At 46.9% G+C, this 13,788-nt stretch overlaps 1 protein-coding gene and 1 long non-coding RNA gene across 7 annotated transcripts in view; one reads left to right on the top strand and one right to left on the bottom strand.

Annotated features, from left to right (window-relative positions):
- LOC149972421 (uncharacterized) overlaps nucleotides 1-13,788 on the top strand; it is a 318,744-nt gene that overhangs the window by 46,521 nt on the left and 258,435 nt on the right. The gene's annotated exons all lie outside the window — the stretch shown is intronic.
- LOC110503393 (roundabout homolog 1) overlaps nucleotides 1-13,788 on the bottom strand; it is a 499,811-nt gene that overhangs the window by 439,095 nt on the left and 46,928 nt on the right. For all 6 annotated transcript variants that reach the window (XM_090218858.1, XM_090218859.1, XM_090218866.1 and 3 more), the window contains exon 2: nucleotides 9,641-9,768. In XM_090218858.1, the coding sequence (XP_090074984.1) occupies nucleotides 9,641-9,734 (94 nt within the window). In that variant the 5' untranslated portion in view covers nucleotides 9,735-9,768. The remainder of the gene's footprint in view (nucleotides 1-9,640; nucleotides 9,769-13,788) is intronic.

The following is a 13,788-nucleotide window of genomic DNA, read 5'->3' as shown; positions in this document are numbered from 1 at the left end:
AGGGTAAAGAGAGAAGGGTAAGATAAAGATTTTGTTCAGTGCTGGGTGCTTATAGTGCAGAACACTAATGCAGAGGACGTCAGCAGGATAGGAGGGAGCAGGAGATCCATTCTCCTCAGGGTAGACTCCATCTTGGCACTACCTGTTATAAACTTCCCCTGCCGTCGTGCACAATTACCTCTGTAATTCAAAAAGGTCGGTGTGGCTGCTGTGTAATTCAGTATTCCTATAGATCTGTATTAACTACATATTAAATCACCCTGGAGTGGAAACACACCCACTGAATACTGAGCACGGAGAACATATGACACTACCCAACCCAGCTGGAACATATGACACAACCCAAACCAGCTGGGACATATGACACTACCCAACCCAGCTGGAACATATGACACAACCCAAACCAGCTGGGACATATGACACTACCCAACCCAGCTGGAACATATGACACAACCCAAACCAGCTGGGACATATGACACTACCCAACCCAGCTGGGACATATGACACAACCCAAACCAGCTGGGACATATGACACTACCCAACCCAGCTGGGACATATGACACAACCCAAACCAGCTGGGACATATGACACTACCCAATCCAGCTGGGACATATGACACAACCCAAACCAGCTGGGACATATGACACAACCCAAACCAGCTGGGACATATGACACAACCCAAACCAGCTGGGACATATGACACTACCCAACCCAGCTGGGACATATGACACAACCCAAACCAGCTGGGACATATGACACAACCCAAACCAGCTGGGACATATGACACTACCCAACCCAGCTGGGACATATGACACAACCCAAACCAGCTGGGACATATGACACAACCCAAACCAGCTGGGACATATGACACTACCCAACCCAGCTGGGACATATGACACTACCCAACCCAGCTTGGACATATGACACTACCCAACCCAGCTGTCAGAGGGACCAGGAACCAGTGGGACATATGACACTACCCAACCCAGCTGGGACATATGACACAACCAAACCCAGCTGTCAGAGGGACCAGGAACCAGTGGGTCATATGACACAACCCAACCCAACTGGGACATGACACTATCCAACCCAGCTGGGACATATGACACTACCCAACCCAGCTGGGACATATGACACTACCCAACCCAGCTGGGACATATGACACTACCCAACCCATCTGTCAGAGGGACCAGGAACCAGTGGGTCATTTGACACAACCCAACTGGTACATGACACTACCCAAACCAGCTGGGACATATGACACAACCCAAACCAGCTGGGACATATGACACAACCCAAACCAGCTGGGACATATGACACAACCCAAACCAGCTGGGACATATGACACTACCCAACCCAGCTGGGACATATGACACTACCCAAACCAACTGGGACATATGACACTACCCAACCCAGCTGTCAGAGGGACCAGGGACCAGAGCAACTTATGGCACTACCCAACCCAGCTGTCAGAGGGTCCAGGGACCAGAGGAACTTATGACACTACCCAACCCAGCTGTCAGCAGGCAGTGATGAGTGATGAGTGGGAAGTGAGTGAGTAGTAACAGCCTGTCCATATTTGGTTACATCATCTGATAAGCAAACAGGAAGAGAACATGAGAGATCTGATGCTGCTGCCTGAGTCTGGGAGTTGAGGATATTACTGCTGTCTGAGTCTGGGAGGATGAGGATGTTACTGCTATCTGAGTCTGGGAGGTGAGGATATTACTGCTGTCTGAATCTGAGGAGATGAGGATGTTACTGCTATCTGAGTCTGGGAGGATGAGGATGTTACTGCTATCTGAGTCTGGGAGGTGAGGATATTACTGCTGTCTGAGTCTGGGAAGATGAGGATGTTACTGCTATCTGAGTCTGGGAAGATGAGGATGTTACTGCCATCTGAGTCTGGGAAGATGAGGATGTTACTGCCATCTGAGTCTGGGAAGATGAGGATGTTACTGCTATCTGAGTCTGGGAGGATGAAGATGTTACTGCTGTCTGAGTCTGGGAAGATGAGGATGTTACTGCCATCTGAGTCTGGGAAGATGAGGATGTTACTGCTATCTGAGTCTGGGAGGATGAAGATGTCACTGCTGTCTGAGTCTGACAGGGATGAGGATGTTACTGCTGTCTGAGTCTGGGAGGATGAGGATGTTACTGCTATCTGAGTCTGGGAAGATGAGGATGTTGCTGATGTCTGAGTCTGGGAGGATGTTAATGATGTCTGACTCTGACAGGGATGAGGCTGTTACTGCTATCTGAGTCTGGGAGGATGGTACTGATGTCAGAGTCTGACAGGGATGAGGCTGTTACTGCTGCCTGAGTCTGGGAGGATGAGGCTGTTGTTGCTATCTGTGTCTGGGAGGATGTTACTGATGTCTGAGTCTGACAGGGATGAGGCTGTTACAGCTGCCTGAGTCTGGGAGGAGTCATCAGGCAGTATTGGCTTGTTTTCATGTTCAGTACACATCCCCTGTTTTGTTTATCTGCCTTGCATCATTGTTATTAAACTCTCCTTCTGCACCTGCTTCCTGACTCCCTGCTTATACGTGACAGAGGATGAGGCTGTTACTACTATCTGAGTCTGGGAGGATGAGGCCGTTACTGCTGGAGCAGGTCCTATGATGAGGATGTTACTACTATCTGAGTCTGGGAGGATGAGGCCGTTACTACTATCTGAGTCTGGGAGGATGAGGCCATTACTGCTGGAGCAGGTCCTATGATGAAGATGTTACTACTATCTGAGTCTGGGAGGATGAGGCCGTTACTGCTGGAGCAGGTCCTATGATGAGGATGTTACTACTATCTGAGTCTGGGAGGATGAGGCCGTTACTGCTGGAGCAGGTCCTATGATGAAGATGTTACTACTATCTGAGTCTGGGAGGATGAGGCCGTTACTGCTGGAGCAGGTCCTATGATGAGGATGTTACTGCTATCTGAGTCTGGGAGGATGAGGCCGTTACTACTATCTGAGTCTGGGAGGATGAGGCCGTTACTGCTGGAGCAGGTCCTATGATGAGGATGTTACTACTATCTGAGTCTGGGAGGATGAGGCCGTTACTACTATCTGAGTCTGGGAGGATGAGGCCGTTACTGCTGGAGCAGGTCCTATGATGAGGATGTTACTACTATCTGAGTCTGGGAGGATGAGGCCGTTACTACTATCTGAGTCTGGGAGGATGAGGCCGTTACTGCTGGAGCAGGTCCTATGATGAGGATGTTACTACTATCTGAGTCTGGGAGGATGAGGCCGTTACTGCTGGAGCAGGTCCTATGATGAGGATGTTACTATTATCTGAGTCTGGGAGGATGAGGCCGTTACTGCTGGAGCAGGTCCTATGATGAGGATGTTACTACTATCTGAGTCTGGGAGGATGAGGCCGTTACTACTATCTGAGTCTGGGAGGATGAGGCCGTTACTGCTGGAGCAGGTCCTATGATGAGGATGTTACTATTATCTGAGTCTGGGAGGATGAGGCCGTTACTACTATCTGAGTCTGGGAGGATGAGGCCGTTACTGCTGGAGCAGGTCCTATGATGAGGATGTTACTGCTATCTGAGTCTGGGAGGATGAGGCCGTTACTACTATCTGAGTCTGGGAGGATGAGGCCGTTACTGCTGGAGCAGGTCCTATGATGAAGATGTTACTACTATCTGAGTCTGGGAGGATGAGGCCGTTACTGCTGGAGCAGGTCCTATGATGAGGATGTTACTACTATCTGAGTCTGGGAGGATGAGGCCGTTACTACTATCTGAGTCTGGGAGGATGAGGCCGTTACTGCTGGAGCAGGTCCTATGATGAGGATGTTACTATTATCTGAGTCTGGGAGGATGAGGCCGTTACTGCTGGAGCAGGTCCTATGATGAGGATGTTACTACTATCTGAGTCTGGGAGGATGAGGCCGTTACTACTATCTGAGTCTGGGAGGATGAGGCCGTTACTGCTGGAGCAGGTCCTATGATGAGGATGTTACTACTATCTGAGTCTGGGAGGATGAGGCCGTTACTACTATCTGAGTCTGGGAGGATGAGGCCGTTACTGCTGGAGCAGGTCCTATGATGAGGATGTTACTACTATCTGAGTTTGGGAGGATGAGGCCGTTACTACTATCTGAGTCTGGGAGGATGAGGCCGTTACTACTATCTGAGTCTGGGAGGATGAGGCCGTTACTGCTGGAGCAGGTCCTATGATGAGGATGTTACTACTATCTGAGTCTGGGAGGATGAGGCCGTTACTGCTGGAGCAGGTCCTATGATGAGGATGTTACTACTATCTGAGTCTGGGAGGATGAGGCCGTTACTACTATCTGAGTCTGGGAGGATGAGGCCGTTACTGCTGGAGCAGGTCCTATGATGAGGATGTAATGGTAGATTAAACGCTCACCCTCCTCCACTCAAGAGAAACAATTCACCAGGTGATTTACCACACTCAGTCATTCGCTTTGTCATCTTCAAATAAAAGACAGAATAGTTCAATATGCACAAGGAGTGTTTAAACAGGGGGAGATAGCACCAATCACAAATCCCACTCAGACAGGGGGAAATCCATGACAAAAAATCCTTAGACACATTCAAGATTGAATGTACTACACTTCAGCAGTAATGAAGGACACCTTTCTTCCCTGTTCCTCCCGTGCACCAGAAGTCTCACAAGAGTCATTGGAAAGACTGAAGAGGTGGATTACCACCAAAACTACCATAACGTCTAGCAGAAAAGCAATAGAAGCCAGGATCATCTCTGTATGTGAAATGGATAGAACTGTAGGTGCCATAGGTTAGCCTATCTATAACCTCCATTCCCATCCAATAACGCTGTCAGCTCTGAGCAAGGGCTAGTGCATTGCAGAGCCAAATGAATCAGCCCAAATGCATGCAATTGAAAACCTGTGTAGCCAATAAACCACTGCATATGAATGTCAGGGAGATATTAAATAGAGGAGCCATGGAATGATTTCATACTGTTACTGTAGTTAATATACACATAATAACTGTAGAAGAAAGCTGGAAAGGCTTGAGTCATGATTGTAGTGTGTGTGTGTGTGTGTGCGCGTGTGGGTGTGTGTGTTTGTGTGTGTGTGTGTGTGTGTGTGTGTGTGCACGCGCGCGTGTGCTTACGTGCGTTAGTGAGTTTTTGAGTGCATGTATGTCTGCATGTTGGCAACACTGAATTTTGTGTGTCTTGTCTGCCTTTCCTCTCCAACAGTTCCTCCTACCGTGAGGTCCCTGAGATTTGTCCTGATGCTGTCTCTAATCTTTCTCAAACTGAGGAAACAAATAGATGGGAGACAGGTCATTATTTCCAAGCTTAAGAGGGATAACAAAAAGGTTGAGAAGATTCTGAAAGATGAAAATGTCTGTAGAGAAGTTTGCGTGGAGGAGAGGAAATTAAAAGAGCTGTCAGTCAGGAAGTATTTAGAGAAATGGAAGATAAGTGCTTCCTTGACATTTCACTCCTACACACAAAGAGAGGGAGAGAGAGAGAGAGGATCTTCATTTGATCACTCTTTTGCTGCTGAGAATTTTCCGCAGATGAGCTTCACGATTTACATAAATTAACCGAAAAATCTGCGCTATAATACGGTTAAATGAATAGTATTCCACTTTTCAGCTAATAGCCTAACCACCAAGCAACATTCTGGACTAAACATTCTAATCCTGTTGCTGCAGGATTGTTTTGTTGCGACAATACAGGTGAAATGAAGATCCTCCATCTGTATAGTCTACAGTTTGAGCTTTAACATTCATTGGCATCACTAATGTCACTGGGGTCTTTAACAATGTAGTCACAGGCCATCAAATCACATGACGCTCAGTGCATTGGACTGGGAATTGGGGACTCTGTGATACCTTATTCATTACATGTCCTACACTGGCACTGCCAATCAGAGAGGCCTGTTCAGAGCAGCACTACTATAGTGCAGACTGTGATTGAAATGACTGCAGCCTCCACCCCGCACACAGCCCAGCCATAGTCACATTTAACCATGGCTGAGGGAGGCACACAGACTCTAGCTGACTATTAAATTGCTTCCTCGACAGTGGTGTGGGAAAAAATAAAAAATAAAAGCGAAAGAAAATTGAAGGAAGAAGACGAGGAAAGGAAGTAAGTGAGAGGTGAGAGGCAATAAAGGGAGGGAGGAGGGAGAGTAGTGAGCGTGAAAACGTTTTGCTAAAGTGGTAATTCATGGTGCTGTCTCTCCTGTCTGATGAGAATTAGGGAAGGAGAAAGGGGAAATCAAGATGGTAGAGGTGAAGAATCTCTCTCTCATTCTCTCCTCTCGATACCACCTCCTACCATACCATGACTCAATTGATAGATAGAGAACTTTAGTTCTCACTAAGTGCTTTGTTTGTCTCCTCAGTTTCCTGTTTCTTTTTTCCTCCCATACATTGTCAAAATGTCAGCTCTGCGACAGGTAAATTGTCTCTGAGAGATGTTTCATCAAGGGAACTTATACGATTCATTTTTCTCATCTTTCTCAAATCCCACACACCTTTATCTCCTTTGACTCAAAGCTAGGGAATCAAAGATGTCTGGAAGGCTTGAATGCATCAACTTGACATGGTTAATTCTAGAAGACTAAACAGGTTCCCATTATAGACCTGAGAGACTTGACTTCATAGTTGAGACTTCTTGTTTCCTTGGCAGCATTCTGAATTTACAAAGAAGAAGCAATACGCCAGTGACCAGCTGTTGGTCCCATGTTTCATGAGCTGAAATAAAAGATTCCAGACATTTTCCATATGCACAAAAAGTTTATTTCTCTCAAATTTCTTGGACAAATTGGTTAATCCATCCACTTGACAGGTGTGGCATATCAAGAAGCGGATTAAACAGCATGATCATCACACAAGTGCACCTTGTGCTAGGGACAATAAGGCCACTCTAAAAGGTGCAGTTTTGTCACACAACACAATGCCAGAGATGTCTTAAGTTTTGAGGGTGTGTGCAATGGAAATACTGAGTGCAGGAATGTCCACCAAAGCTGTTGAGAGATAATTGAATGTTAATTTCTCTACCATAAGCCGCCTCCAACATTGTTTTAGAGAATTTGGTAGTCCGTCCAACTGGTCTCACAACCGCAGACCATGTGTACGGCGTCATGTGGGCGAGCAGTTTGCTGATGTCAATGTTGTGAACAGAGTGCCCCATGGTGGCGGTGGGGTAATGGTATGGGCAGGCAAAGGCTATGGACAGCAACCACAATTGCATTTTACCAAGGATGGTAAGTTGGTGGTAGCAATTTGAATCCACATAGATACCATGACGTGATCCTGAGGCGTACAGTCATCACCTCATGTTTCAGAATGAAAATGCATGACCTCATGTTACAAGGATCTGTACACAACTCCTGGAAGCTGAAAATGTCCCAGTTCTTGCATGGACTGCATATTCACCACAAATGTCATTCGGAAACATAATGTTCACTTTCACTGCTATGCGGATGACACACAGCTGTACATTTCAATGAAACATGGTGAAGCCCTGAAATTGCCCTCCCTGGAAGCCTGTGTTTCAGACATAAGGAAATGGATGGTGGCGTTGCTCTGGACCCCGATCTCTCTTTTGACGAACATATCAAGACTGTTTCAAGGACAGATTTTTTTCCATCTATGCAACATTGCAAATATCAGAAACTTTCTGTCCAAAAATGATGCAGAAAAATTAATCCATGCTTTTGTCACTTCTAGGTTAGATTACTGCAATGCTCTACTTTCCGGCTACCCGGATAAAGCACTAAATAGACTTCAGTTAGTGCTCAACACGGCTGCTAGAATCTTGACGAGAACCAAAAACTTTGATCATATTATTCCAGTGCTAGCCTCTCTACACTGGCTTCCTGCAAAGCCAGTCTCAACCTTTAAGTCTTTACTGAAGACTCATCGGTTCAGTGGGTCATATGACTGGGTGTTGTCTGGCCCAGGAGTGTGAAGGTGAACGGAAAGGCTCTGGTGCAACGAACCACCCTTGTTGTCTCTGCCTGGCCGGTTCCCCTCTCTCCACTGGGATTCTCTGCCTCTAACCCTATTACAGTGGCTGAGTCACTGGCTTACTGGTGCTCTTCCATGCCGTCCCTAGGAGGGGTGCGTCACTTGAGTGGGTTGAGTCACTGACGTGATCTTCCTGTCCGGGTTGGCGCCCCCCCTTGGGTTGTGCCGTGGCGGAGATCTTTGTGGGCTATACTCGGCCTTGTCTCAGGATGGTAAGTTGGTGGTTGAAGATATCCCTTTAGTGCAATTGGGGCTGTGCTTTGGCAAAGTGGGTGGGGTTATATCCTGCGTGTTTGGCCCTGTCCCGGGGTATCATCGAACGGGGCCACAGTGTCTTCTTTTTATGTGTCGGGGGGCTAGGGTCAGTCTGTTACATCTGGAGCATTTCTCCTGTCTTATCCGGTGTCCTATGTGAATTTAAGTATGCTCTCTAATTCTTTCTCTCTTTTTCTTTATTTTTTCTCTTTCTTTCTCTCTTTCTTTCTCTCTTTCTCTCTCTCGGAGGACCTGAGCCCCATGCCTCAGGATTACCTGGCCCGATGACTCCTTGCTGTCCCCAGTCCACCTGGCTGTGCTGCTGCTCCAGTTTCAACTGTTCTGTCTGCGGCTATGGAACCCTGACCTGTTCACCGGACGTGCTACCTGTCCCAGACCTGCTGTTTTCAACTCTCTAGAGACAGCAGGAGCAGTAGAGATACTCTGAATGATCGGCTATGAAAAGCCAACTGACATTTACTCCTGGGGTGCTGACTTGCTGCACACTCGACAACTACTGTGATTATTATTATTTGATCCTGCTGGTCATCTATGAACATTTAATATATTCTCCACTTAGCACAGCCAGAAGAGGACTGGCCACCCCTCATAGATTGGTTCCTCTCTAGGTTTCTTCCTAGGTTCTGGCCTTCTAGGGAGTTTTTCTTAGCCACTGTACTTCTACACCTGCATTGCTTGTTGTTTGGGATTTCAGGCTGGGTTTCTGTACAGCACTTGTGACATCAGCTGATCAATTGATTGATTGATTGACATGTCACCCATTGAGCATGTTTGGGATGCTCTGGATTGTCGTGTACATCAGTGTGTTCCAGTTCCCGCCTATATCCAGCAACTTTGAACAGCCATTGAAGAGGAGTGGGACAACATTCGACAGGTCACAATCAACAGCCTGATCAATTGCATGTGAAGGAGATGTTTCGCTGCATTAGGCAAATGTTGGTCACACCAGATACTGATTGGTTTTCTGATCCACGCCCATTTTTTTAAGGTATCTGTGACCAACAGATGCATATCTGTATTCCCAGTCATGTGAAACCCAGAGATTAGGGCCCAATTAATTTATTTCAATTGACTAATGTCCTTATATGAACTGTAAGTAAAATCTTTGAAATTGTTGCATGCGCTTATATTTTTGATCAGCATAATTGGAGATATACCATTTCTCAACCAATTTCATCTTAATTTGCATCCAAATGTGTGTTCAGATCCATACATATGTTTGTGGAAACGTGTCATTGTGTCAAATAATCAGACAGACAGACACACAGACAAGACAGAGAAAGAGACAGACATGATGAACATGCAGACAACAGCAGTTTCTTTGGCGAAAAACACATGACCACACAGTGATGTTACAAAGATGCGTTCTTACCTGGAACCAGAGATCCCTCCAGCAGCTGTGATTGGGCAAGCCTGAGCAGGGCAATAATGACAAAGTGCGTGGCACCTGACCATGTGACACGCATGGCGCTCAATGTCCTGGCATCACTAGTGGCCAATCTGTGGAAGACAGAAAAGAGACAGACAGATCAGATTATTGCAGTGTACAACTTTATATCTGGATTATGGAGAAGTAAAGACATTATAGACTGTTATCAGACTGTTGTGAGTCCAATCTGTGAGGAAGAAGTCAGTGCCAGAGAGACCGAAAAATAAAAGTCAGGTAGGATCCTAGGAGTTGCATGATTGTTAGTAAGTGGTTCAAGCATTAGTTGACCACAAACGTCATCTAAATGAAATGCTCTAAATGGTCTAATTTGATGACCACAACATCCTTACACTTCATGAGAAACATGCAGAGAGGACAATGACAGCTTGAGTGTTGAGAGAACAGCCAGATTCCTCTCTCCTGGCCCCTCACAGCCCAGCCCATCCAAGTCCAGCCCCTCCCAGTCCTGTCAAGCGCCTCCCAGCCCCTCCCAGCCTCTCCCAGTTCCTAGTCTCATAACCTGAGCATGATGGCATCTCCCATCTGAAGCATGGAAATGAATCAGAGGGTTTTCTCGATAACCATCCTGTGGAACAACCTGTTTCCCCTTGTTTGATTACCTTCACCATTGTTCATAATGCTCTGATTTGCTTTCCCTCCATCCCCCTTTCCATCCCCCTTTCCCTCCCTCAATACCTTCACAGTTGTACTGCCACTGTCCTCCCCTTCACTGTCCTGGCTCTACAGCCAGCCCAAAATGCTTTTCGTGCAGGATCTGCATCCAGAATGCCAAGACTCAAATCCTCTCATACGGATTCAGTTTGTGCCCAGTGTGAGCAGGAATATGAATGCAGAGCCAATTGATTGTAATGATTGCTACAAGTCTACAACATTAATCTTTCAAACCGTTCTCTCTCCACAGCAGAGGTAGGCGAACATCACCATCTGAAAAGCTAAAGATTGTGATCAGTTAGCCAAGCCAGTTTCAAAGCTCAGAGCGGCTCTCATCTGTTGACCAGCTTAAACACTTTTCTTCGCTGTATTCCTCCTTCATCCCAATCATCCCCCTCTCTTTCACGTTCACTACCTTGCACTGAATGGTTCTACTATGCTCATTACTGCATGTATACCTTCACTCTCTCCCTCTTCCTCTCTGTCATTCTCACTCTCTGTCTCTGTCTCTCTGTCTCTGTCTCTCTGTCTCTGTCTCACTGTCGCTCTGTCTCTCTGTCAATTCAATTCAATTCAATTCAATTCAAGGACTTTATTGGCATGGGAAACATGTGTTAACATTGTCAAAGCAAGTGAGGTAGATGATATATAAAGTGAATATATAAAGTGAAATAAACAATAAAAATTAACAGTAAACATTACACATACATACAGAAGTTTCAAAACAATAAAGACTCTGTCTCTCTGTGGCTCTGTCTCTCTGTCTCTCTCTGTCTCTCTGTCTCTGTTTCTGTCTCTCTATCGCTCTGTCTCTGTCTCTCTGTGGCTCTGTCTCTCTGTCTCTCTGTCTCTCTGTGGCTCTGTCTCTCTGTCGCTCTGTCTCTGTCTCTCTGTCTCTGTCTCTCTGTCTCTCTGTCTCTCTGTCTCTCTTTCTCTCTTTCTCTGTCTCTCTGTATCTCTGTCTCTGTCTCTCTGTGTCTCTGTCTCTCTGTCTCTCTCTCTCTGTCTCTCTGCCTCTCTGTGTCTCTGTCTCTGTCTCTCTGTGGCTCTGTCTCTCTGTCTCTCTGTCTCTTTGTCTCTCTGTCTCTGTCTCTCTGTGGCTCTGTCTCTCTGTCTCTCATTCTCTGTAATATGTTTGCTGAGGGATGGAAGAGAAGGTGCCGGTCGCTCAAATAGCTTTTTCCTCCAATCTTATCTGGGCGCTCTGCTCAGTAAACACTCCTGGGCTTCATTATAAGCATTTCCCCTGCCCAGAATGAGAGGCTCCAGTGAAAGGCCTGTCTGTCTATCAGATCTCTGCTATAAGGTTATGGGCAGCAGATCTCTGCTATGAGGCTATGGGCAGCAGATCTCTGCTATGAGACTATGGGCAGCAGATCTCTGCTATGAGGCTATGAGCAGCAGATCTCTGCTATGAGGCTATGGACAGCAGATCTCTGCTATGAGGCTATGAGCAGCAGATCTCTGCTATGAGGTTATGGGCAGCAGATCTCTGCTATGAGGCTATGAGCAGCAGATCTCTGCTATGAGGCTATGGACAGCAGATCTCTGCTATGAGGCTATGAGCAGCAGATCTCTGCTATGAGGTTATGGGCAGCAGATCTCTGCTATGAGGCTATGAGGCTATGGGCAGCAGATCTCGGCTATGAGGCTATGGGCAGCAGATCTCTGCTATGAGGCTATGAGCAGCAGATATCTGCTATGAGGTTATGGGCAGCAGATCTCTGCTATGAGGTTATGGGCAGCAGATCTCTGCTATGAGGCTATGGGCAACAGATCTCTGCTATGAGGCTATGGGCAGCAGATCTCTGCTCTGAGGCTATGAGCAGCAGATCTCTGCTATGAGGCTATGGGCAGCAGATCTCGGCTATGAGGCTATGGGCAGCATATCTCTGCTATGAGGCTATGGGCAGCATATCTCTGCTATGAGGCTATGGGCAGCAGATCTCTGCTATGAGGCTATGGGCAGCAGATCTCTGCTCTGAGGCTATGAGCAGCAGATCTCTGCTATGAGGCTATGGGCAGCAGATCTCGGCTATGAGGCTATGGGCAGCATATCTCTGCTATGAGGCTATGGGCAGCAGATCTCTGCTATGAGGCTATGGGCAGCAGATCTCTGCTCTGAGGCTATGAGCAGCAGATCTCTGCTATGAGGCTATGGGCAGCAGATCTCTGCTATGAGGCTATGAGCAGCAGATCTCTGCTATGAGGCTATGGGCAGCAGATCTCTGCAATGAGGTTATGGGCAGCAGATCTCTGCTATGAGGCTATGAGCAGCAGATCTCTGCTATGAGGCTATGGGCAGCAGATCTCTGCTATGAGGCTGTGGGCAGCAGATCTCTGCTATAAGGTTATGGGCAGCAGATCTCTGCTATGAGGCTATGGGCAGCAGATCTCTGCTATGAGGCTATGGGCAGCAGATCTCTGCTATGAGGTTATGGGCAGCAGATCTCTGCTATGAGGCTATGGACAGCTGATCTCTGCTATGAGGCTATGGGCAGCAGATCTCTGCTATGAGGCTATGGGCAGCAGATCTCTGCTATTAGGTTATGGGCAGCAGATCTCTGCTATGAGGCTATGGGCAGCAGATCTCTGCTATGAGGCTATGGGCAGCAGCTCATTGCCACTCTGTGTTATCCTCACCTCGTATCCGTCCAGTGTCGCAGCAGGCCTATACAAAGATCTATTGTGTTCCCCACAATTGCATGATTTGCATGCACAGATGCTCAATCTCCCGGCTAATTGGTCAGAGAAAAAGAGGTGGGTCTGGTAAGAGAGTGAGACAGTGGAGTTTCTATCTCTCCTTTGGAAGAGGAATCTCAACTCTATACTTGCCTGCCCCGTGTCCTTCTGTATGTTGGAGGACTAGGAAAACAGATTCCATTTTTCTTGATAATTATGTCTGATAAGGGTCCTTTCCCAGGCAATCTGATAAATACCCAATTACCAGTCAGGAGATGTGGCTGACAAGGGCCGTCCTGGTGAGGTAGACTGGGACGCGTTAGAACCATGATGGCCTCCTAACCCCACCAAGCAGCCATGGAAAGCACAGCCTACTGAGCCCAGAAACTCAACACATTACTCTGTCCATTCCACTTGATTAATGAACAGACAGATTTAAGATACAGGAAGATTTATTTGAGGCCTACGCCCCTGAAAACCCACACCCATATGCAAAGATGCACCACAGCCCAATCAATCAATGCCCATGCAAGCTCGGCCAAACAGACAAATAATGTGTAAATAAAGGATTCAGATTTACAACCAGTTTACATCAAAGGGGATGACCAAATAGAAGAACATGTGTGATTTGATTGGCCTTTCACAAGCCTTGTTCTCCAGGCTTTCTCTGCTATCACCACTGATTGTGGTCAGTGAGGAATAAAAGAGCCTTATTGTCTCCTCCTCTCTCTATCTGT

This window comes from Oncorhynchus mykiss, chromosome 24 (genome assembly GCF_057628025.1).
Source record: "Oncorhynchus mykiss isolate SJ-2025 chromosome 24, ASM5762802v1, whole genome shotgun sequence".
Lineage (NCBI taxonomy): Eukaryota > Metazoa > Chordata > Actinopteri > Salmoniformes > Salmonidae > Oncorhynchus > Oncorhynchus mykiss.
The sequence above is the reverse complement of the archived record's forward strand: the minus strand, read 5'-3'. Positions and strand labels throughout refer to the sequence as shown.